Here is an 8,470-nt window from a genome sequence, read left to right on the forward strand (position 1 = left end):
GTTCTTGCCCACACATTTTATGGGCTTTTATGCTATGTTATGCTAAAAACAGAGCAGAATGACAGAGTGAAGTTAAAAAAAAAAAAAAAACAGGTTGGAATCTTGGCTCCCCCACTTACTAGCTGTGCAACTTGAGCACTTCTTAAGCCTTAGCTTTCCTCAACTGTAAAACAGAATTGTGAGAATTAGAAGTAACTGAGGTAAAACATCTAGCTCAGTGCCTGGCATGCAGGATTCAGTAACAATTATTAAGTCTGCAAGGAAATTATCAAAATTTGCCACAAAACAATGTATACTGTAAGTAATGTAATAAAAAGTACTTAGATGAAGAATTTCAACTGAGAGACACATTAATCAGCACTCTAGCTTATAAGGGTTATTTTTGTGGAAAGTTAATGTCAAAGTGATACATCAAAGAACAATATTTTCACCATCTCTGTATCTCTTTAACTCTTTTACCCAACTATCATCTACTTTGGCTATTCTACAGGATGCTACATATCTGGCTAACAAGTACTCTACTCCCTTTATTTTAACTTTAAATTTTTTTCTACAGCTCCAGATCTGAGCATGAGATTTAAAGTATGTGGCCTGAAGTTACAACATCCAAAAGCATAATGCACATAATATTCCTTATAATGAATGAACTATAAAAAAATAAACTTTAGTTACCTTCCACCCAGAAAAAAAATGTGACCAAGAAAAAGAAAACAATTATTTCACTTTCTGTATTAACCATAATTTGACATGACTTATTATTTGCTACAAAAATTTCCTCCCCTCACAAAAATTCTCAGGGATTGGCTATCTACTTACAATCATAAAATTATCAGTCCTTTAAAAACCACTCTGTAATTCTGAGAATTAAAAAAATAACTTGATGTAAATATTTTTGACATGAAAAGACTGCTTTATTTTGTCTACATGTTTTATCCATTGAAACTAAATATTTAAAATGTTTTCAATGAATTAGCAGTAAGTTTACTACTTCATAAGAGACCTAACAGTTTATTGTTTTACTACTTGTAAATTAGGTCAGTAAAGAGGTAAATGGAAAAAAAAAAAAAAAGAGGTAAATGACTTTAAGAAATACTCAGATAATTAAATTCATTAACATATATCATTTCCAAACTTTCCCATTCCCGTTCTGGCATGGAACCCCCTTCTTATCATAAAAGACTAAAATATTTATAAACCAAAAGCTAATCATGAACACTGTAGAAGGAGGGTTTTTTAATCCCCTCTTATTCTTTATCTTATCAGACACCTTTAGAAAGCTTCAACTGGCTTAGTTCAAGGTAAATAAATATACTTAACAAGGCAATAAACTTTATTATGATACACTACTACAGGTAAACTACAAATTAAAATATAAGATAATTACAAAAACAGGATGTAGCAATGCAATTTTAAAACACATACTACAAAAGAACTCCTTCCAACAGTATCTCAATCTACAAGAAAATGGCAAAATGATAAAGAGCAGACTTCAATGGCAAAAGGCTATCCCCCACTCAGATCTTAAGTATTTGGGTTTCTCTTTCAAGATTCCTGTTAACTGCTAAAAGTCCACTAATTTTAATGAGGGTCTGGACTTTACAGTACAGTAGTACTAAATATGAAACCATCCTAAATTAAGCTTATTGGATCTCTCTACTTTAAGGCAACCTAAAGTTCTGTTAAACACCCAATCATATCTACTATATTTTCTTCCTATGATTAAGTTAAATATGAAAACTCTGAAGAGATCAATTTCTCGATTTTCTCCATTCCTCACCTCCAACAGTAATACCGTAGAGCTCTGAATTTAAACTTCTCCCCAACACTTGCTACCTAGATCTTTGTGGATAAATTAAAGTATTTTCCCCATAGCATAAAAAGAAACCAAGAAATAGACTAAACTGAAGAAAGACCCTTAGGTAACAATTTCACCCTGGGCACCTAGTGGACAAGTTTCCTGAAACTTTTGTCTCACTGTCTTACCCCCTCAGTAAACCTTGGGGTATATTACCACACTACTGCAATTCATCCGTAGTTAGAATACTTCACTTCCCAAAGGAATCACTTCCCTAACACGGTGACTACTCACTGAAGACGCTTTCAGGTGTTTTCCTGTTTCCTCATCCATTCCTCAATTCCATTAGCTATAAACCTTTCTCGCCAGAGGAGAAAAAGTTGTTAAAGAGTGGATTTTCTGAAGTCTCGACCGTACACATCTAAGAGTTCCCAGAAACAATGAACTACAAAAGTACAGACTAAACGGGAAAGAAGAGGAAGTATCAGAACAATACCCACACCAAACAGCACCGAAAACTCGTGGTCGTCTCTATCATCCCAGTCTACCACCTCCACTTCCCTAGTTGAACCAAGGTCTCTCAAACACAGAGAAATGGCCCCCTGGCCCATAATGTCCCTCTCGCTTCACGAAGAAGGTGGCAGAAAGAAAAGAAGCCAGCTCCGGTTGATCGGAGCTGTGATGCTTTTTCTGCCGGGTGGAGGGAGAGAAGCCAAGGATTGTGTAAAGAATGGAAAGCTGAGTGATACTGGGGGGAGGGGGGAATTAGGGCGCCAGAGTAATCCCTTGCCCGGGCCCGCTGGTGGAACAGGCTGGAGGTGACCAGCCCTGAGGACTAGGGAAGCTGGGCTGCACCGGGCTTTCAGGTCGCGAGAAAGGGGAAAGAAGTCTGGCAGCCCCAGCGGTCGGTGGGTGACGGCGCCAGGCAAGGGAGGAGGCTCCGTGCCGAGCGAAATTTTCGGGGCATAAGAGCGGGAATCGCCTTGCTCACGCCGCCCCAGCTCCCCCAGGCTCACACCTCAAACCTGCTCTTGGTCACTCCGTTCACGTCCCTCCTCATGGGGCCGGCGGGTGCGGCCGGGGCCGGGCGCTGCAGCGTGCGGAGTGCAAAAACTGGGGGCCCAGGGCAGGCCCCGGAGTTCCGGGACCGGGAGGAGGTAGAGGAGCGGCGGGCAGGGGCCGTCAGCGGGGAGGGGAAACCTCTCGGCTCCGGCGGGGCCTCCTCCACCTCCCGCAGAGCCGGCGGCAGCGACGACTGCTCGTCGCTAGCTCTTCTCTCCCCTCAGCCTCAACTTCAACCCAAAACAAAAACACTCCCCACCTGCCAGCAACGCCGCTCCTCATTGGGCAGAGCCGCCCGGGCCTCGGAACGGCGTGGGGAGGGGAGGAGGAGGAGCGCGCGGCGGCGGCGGCGGCGGCTGCGGCGGCGGCGCGGGACCACCCCTCCCCCACTCCCGGGCGCAGCCCGCGACGGTTCGCCCGGGAGCAGCCGGAGCGCGGCGGCGGCGGCGCGAGCCCGCTCTTGCCTCCGAGGCACGCAAGCCCACCGCGAGGAGAGGCAGGGAAGTGCCTATCTGTCTGTGTGTATTTGTGTATGGGAGGGGCTGTGGGGAGGGTGTGAGTGCGCGCGTGCTCGCGGACTAGCGAGTGAGGAAAGCAGGACAACTGCACACAGTACCGGAGCCCATCTAATCCCCTTCGCCGGCAAACAGCACGCACCCACCCAGCAAGCACTTGAGCTTCCTGTCAAGCCCTCCCAGCCCCCTAGTCTTGTCGCTTCTTCCCCGGTAGCCTGTGCAGCCACACATGTCCTTCCCGGCCACCCAACTCCTTTTCCCTATCACTCACTGTCGCCTTGAACCCAAAGTGCAGCAGGCGGTCCCTGCTCGGAGCCATTTTCCTCCTCTTTCTGGTTGTCTCTAGATTGAGGCAGTGCTGCTGCCGCCGCCGCCGTCGTTGCTGTCGCTGCCGCCGCCTCCCCCGCCCCCGTGGATTGCATTACCGGGTGTTGCAGGGAGGCCTGGGGGGCCGCGGCAGGGCGTGGGTCTCCCCGTGCATGGATCAGGAGGACGGGAGGAGGGGGTAATTGCGCTACCCTCTGCTCCAGGAATATGCAGCAAGGCCGCACCTCGCGCCTTGGGGTCAGGGGGTGCAGCGCCGGAGCTGGGCGACCATTCCTTTTAGCTGGGGGAGGGGCGCGCTTTGGTGGTTGGGGGGGGCCGTGCGAGGCTGAAGTGCCTTTGGCTTCCCCCGCCCCTCCGCCACCAGACTGCTGCTGGCGCCCAATGGGCTCTAGTGCCTGCCCGTCCTCCAATCAGGGTTTTGCTTGGTGAAAACCTGATCCTGACGCCACTTTGGCGGGAGAAACAAGCGTGTCTTAACTAGTAGGCGGGGGCGCTGGCTCAGTGGAAATTACATTCATCTGACTCCTTGGCTCCTTCCATAGAAGGTAGTTTGTGTCATTATATTATTATACTTTAGCAACACCAGCCCTCAAGGTCTTGAAATTTATTATCGAATTTCCATGGACTAAGGAATAAGTTTACCCTCTTTTAGAGCGACAAACTACAGAATCGTGTACCCAAGATGAAATATTAGAAACTGTATCATAAATTCCAGCGGTCCTGGCAGGATCACTGCCCCTAATCGTATTCCAAAGTAAGTATGTTTGTCTTCATACCTCCTTTAATTAGTTTTAGTGACTGGCTTGTTACGAATCTGATTTAAGAGAGATTACTGGGGTACCTGGCTGGCTGAGTTGGTGGAGCCTACCACTCTTGATATTGGGGTTGTAGGTTCAAGCCCCGTTGGGTGTAGAGATTACTTAAAACATTTATAAGAGAGAGGAGCTTACTTAAGAGCAACTTGTGCTGGAGATTTTTTTTTTTTTTTAATAGGCATATTCTGGGGTGCCTGGGTGTCTCGTTCGGTTAAGCATCCAACTCTTTCCCCTCAGGTCATGATCTCAAGCTGTGAGATCCAGCCCGTGCTTGGGCTCCCAGCTGGGCGTGGAGCCTGCTTGAGAGTCTCTCCCTCTGACCTTCCCCTCCCGCCAGCCCAACCCCTGCTCTTTAAAAAAAAAAAAAAAAAACAGTAAAAATTATAAAAATAAAATAGGCATATTTAAGCTGGAAGCTTTATTACCCAACTCTTCAAGCACTTTTTTTTCTTAAACTTTCTCGTGTTTGTTCTAGAAAGGGCTTCTTAAGCAAGGAACCTAGCTTCAGAAACTCATTCTCAGGCCCACAAACCCAGGTCTAGATGTTATATTCTGTCTGCTACTTCTGTTATTTCACTTCAGCCATATAAACACAGCTTTTTAGTCGTATCTGATCTAAGAGCAGTTTTCTCCCAACTATTGATGAATTTGGTGACTAAGACCTGCAAAAGATAGTAAAACTGGCTCAAGCAGATAAATCAAATGAAGCAAACTTTCACAGGTCTTTTACCAGGTTTCAGTTATCCTTTACGGTTAACCTATTTTGAGTAATACTCAGGGAAGACTTTTATTTCCTGATTGAATTTTTTCTGATTGGTGGACTTTTAAAAAGCTGAATAGGGGTTCTCTGGGTGGCCCAGTCGGTTGCACTGCTGACTCTTAATTTTGCTGATTCTTGATTGACTCAGGTCATGATCTCAGGGTTGAGCCACCCCTGCAGGTCCCGCTCAGCAGGGAGTCTGCTTGTCCCTCTCTCTGCCCCTCCCCCCCCTCTAAAAAGAAAATCCTTTTTTAAAAAAGCTGAATAAGTGAAAATTACTCAAAGGTTAAAAATTTACTACACAAAGGCATAATACTTTTTATCAAAGAAATTTATTTGCATGTAAATAAACAGGTTCTTTTGTAATGTTTCGGGGGGAAAAATCCCAGATTTTGTCTACTTTCAAAAAAATGAAAAACCCCAAAGTATTTACAGAACGGCCATACGCACAGAAAATCAAATTTGAAAGATTTTTTTAGAAAAGACCCTCCCCAACTGCTCCTGATGTACATTTCTAAAACACAAAATTAATAAAGCTCAGCTTTTACAGCTGAGCATGTTTCCCAACCTAGCTTCCGAGATGTTAGGTACTTCTACCCCTCAAAAAACTAACTCATGGGTAGAAATAAGGGGGTAGAGGGATTGAAAAGGGAAAAAAGGGAGGGGGGGAGAAAATGAGATTGCCCAGGGATTGTGAAAGTTTCCTATACTGTCATCTGCTTTAAGTGACTTGACTGGATACTGTATGACTCACTGGCTCCCTTGAAAGGGTTGCTTCTGAGAATTCATGCTATTGTTGCACTACATTTTCAGACCTAGGCCTTAAGGAAAATCTTTCCGAGAGCCACTAACCTGAAGGCCAGTTTTGGCAATTATATCCTGCTTCATTTCTCCCCCGTTTATAAAATACCTGTTTTAAAACACATGGATTTTGAACCTGAAATCTTCATGTACATCAGAGCAGGTTTTGACCAAGAACCCCTAACATGAAGCCAAAAGACAGAAGAGGAATCAGGTCAAACTAAGAATACATAAGACACCAGCAGCAGAAGACAGGTAGAAGTTGACTTCATGTCCTTGCAGTCTTTTGAAACAGAAGAATGAGTACACCTAGACAGGAGGGAGGTGTCCCAGGCTTGGTTTATTCTGCCTCTTCTCCTCCACCCTGTGGAGAAATGCAGTGCTCCCTGGTTCTCAGGCAGGGTGAAGCAGGTTAGCCCCGGCTCCCTGTTAAGCAAGTTCAGATGCTGGGTCAGTGTGTGGGGTGTGCCCATCGACAATTCAGGGGCTTATCCTTCATCCAGATCCTAACTCGGGATTCTTTGATCTGGGATGAAGACAGAAAGAGAGAAAAAGCTTCCCAGTTTACTCATTTTGGAATCTGTTGGCTCTGCTTGGGGAAGCTGAGCCCCTGATATGTAGTACATTCCCCATAAGATGTTCCCCACCCAGAACAAACTTAAAAACCACATAACATTTTTTTTTTCTCTGCAGAAACCAATGGGATAGGATTCAAAACTAAGTGAGAAACTTGTGAGAAATCCAACCTGGTTATATGTCTGAGAGGCTGCTACTGTATCAGCATCACAAGATAAAGCACTCTGGTATCACCTTGCCCATGTCCTCCTTAGTGTCACCCAAGACATTTGACTCTGATACGGTAACCGATAACTTTTCTTGCTCCACTTTGCAATGTTTCGTTTCCTACTTCTTATTACCTTGGGACACAAAAGTGGCAGAGTTGTTGAGAGCTGATGACCAGAAAAGGGAGAACACTAGAGGAAATCAGAGACAGTCAGGAAAGAACACCAAAGCTGATTTTCCAACTCTATGCTAACTCCAACCTGCAGAAAGAGCTGAATATAGAAATCTTCTTCAATATCTGATGAAGTCACTTCCATTTATCACACACACACACAAATGAATCACCTGGCTTTTTTTTTTTTTTTTTTTTTTTAATCCAGAAGAGTTGTGCTGGGGACTGTGCCCCGTCCTGCTGATACAGATCCTGAATGGAATCATCAGGAATGGCACAGTGCAGGTGTCAAAATCAAAGTAAGGCCGCAGAATTTTGAGAGGACCCTCCAAATACTGAGAACTTGTGTTGCACTCAAATGGTCTCCTGGATTTCTATATTCATGAGAAGGGCTTCTTATTGATGTCCCCCAGAATCCAGACTCAGACCTATTCCTCCAAAAAGGTCCAATTGGGTTGCTACATAGTAGCAAGGGTTTATCTTCATGCCCACCTAGCATTCCAGGCCCCCATTACTTCAAGTGAGCTTGAAATTGTTTTAAGTGAACTATGGCTGCAAATTTTTTACTGTTTTATCTAAGGGAGCATACAGTGGAGCGACTGAAGTCTGGACTCCTTCTCCATGTGATGCAGAGAAACAAGGAGCCCAGCTCTCAGGAATGGCATCAGTTCTCCTACAAACAAAATGCTGGGATGTGGACTTTTGGCACATTGTGGAAATAGGAGAACTATTAATTCTGTAATGGTTTTCATGCCACTGGGTCAGGGAGGCTGTACATTAAAACTTACTGCATCTGAAAACATGTTTACATCCCAAAAAGCCAGCCCAGCCTTTATTAAAGGACAAAGAGACTATAAATCAGTACCTCCACAGGGAGGTAACTCCTAATATTCCTATGATGTCTGAACCCTATGATAAACCTCCTAAAACAAAAATACCATTTTGGTTTTTCTACTTAACTCCAAAGGTGGACTCTGACTAATCTGCTTGGGCTTAATGCTACAGTACCAGCACAAGCTACAGGCTCCCTACCACCAAATAAGCCTTGCTCTTCCACCTCCCATCACTTTGAACCCTGAACCTTATAGAATTAGAAACACTGTGTAAAGACAAACAGATAAAGGGTTAAAATATTACAAATAAATAGCTAAAATTATCTTCCCTCCCCCAATCACTCCTAAGAAACAGACACCAAACATTACTTAAGTGTCCAAAATGACCAAAGTCCTTCATTTGTCCATGCCTCAAATGGACAACTATCCAAACAAAGTGAACAACCTTCATGCAACTGCATCAAGGAATGTATTGCTTTTTCATTTGCTGCCCAGCCCTTCAAATACATGCACTAAAATGAGTTAAAACATGGCCTAAAAATGGAAAAAGGGAGAAAAAAATATATATGAATATTTCCCACAAAACTGTTTCCCACCCTTCCCTCTC

General features: G+C 44.5%; 1 protein-coding gene and 1 long non-coding RNA gene across 3 annotated transcripts in view; one reads left to right on the top strand and one right to left on the bottom strand.

The window, feature by feature from the left end:
- FBXL20 (F-box and leucine rich repeat protein 20) overlaps positions 1-3,725 on the bottom strand; it is a 97,447-nt gene extending 93,722 nt beyond the window's left edge. Inside the window, exon 1 of one of the 2 annotated variants that reach the window (XM_035027016.1) lies at positions 3,644-3,725. In XM_035027016.1, coding sequence (XP_034882907.1) covers positions 3,644-3,691 — 48 coding nt within the window. In that variant the 5' untranslated portion in view covers positions 3,692-3,725. Of the gene's footprint in view, positions 1-2,813; positions 3,095-3,643 lie in introns of those variants that run through there. The other variant, XM_035027015.1, reaches the window with a different exon arrangement.
- Positions 3,726-3,916: 191 nt separating this feature from the next.
- On the top strand, positions 3,917-8,283 carry LOC118024841. The gene is made up of 2 exons (XR_004683210.1): positions 3,917-4,453; positions 6,769-8,283. It is a non-coding gene; the product is annotated as an uncharacterized LOC118024841 (long non-coding RNA).
- The last annotated feature ends 187 nt before the right edge of the window (positions 8,284-8,470 follow it).

Source organism: Mirounga leonina, unplaced genomic scaffold (genome assembly GCF_011800145.1).
Source record: "Mirounga leonina isolate KUSES-001 unplaced genomic scaffold, KU_Mleo_1.0 Mir_200, whole genome shotgun sequence".
NCBI lineage: Eukaryota > Metazoa > Chordata > Mammalia > Carnivora > Phocidae > Mirounga > Mirounga leonina.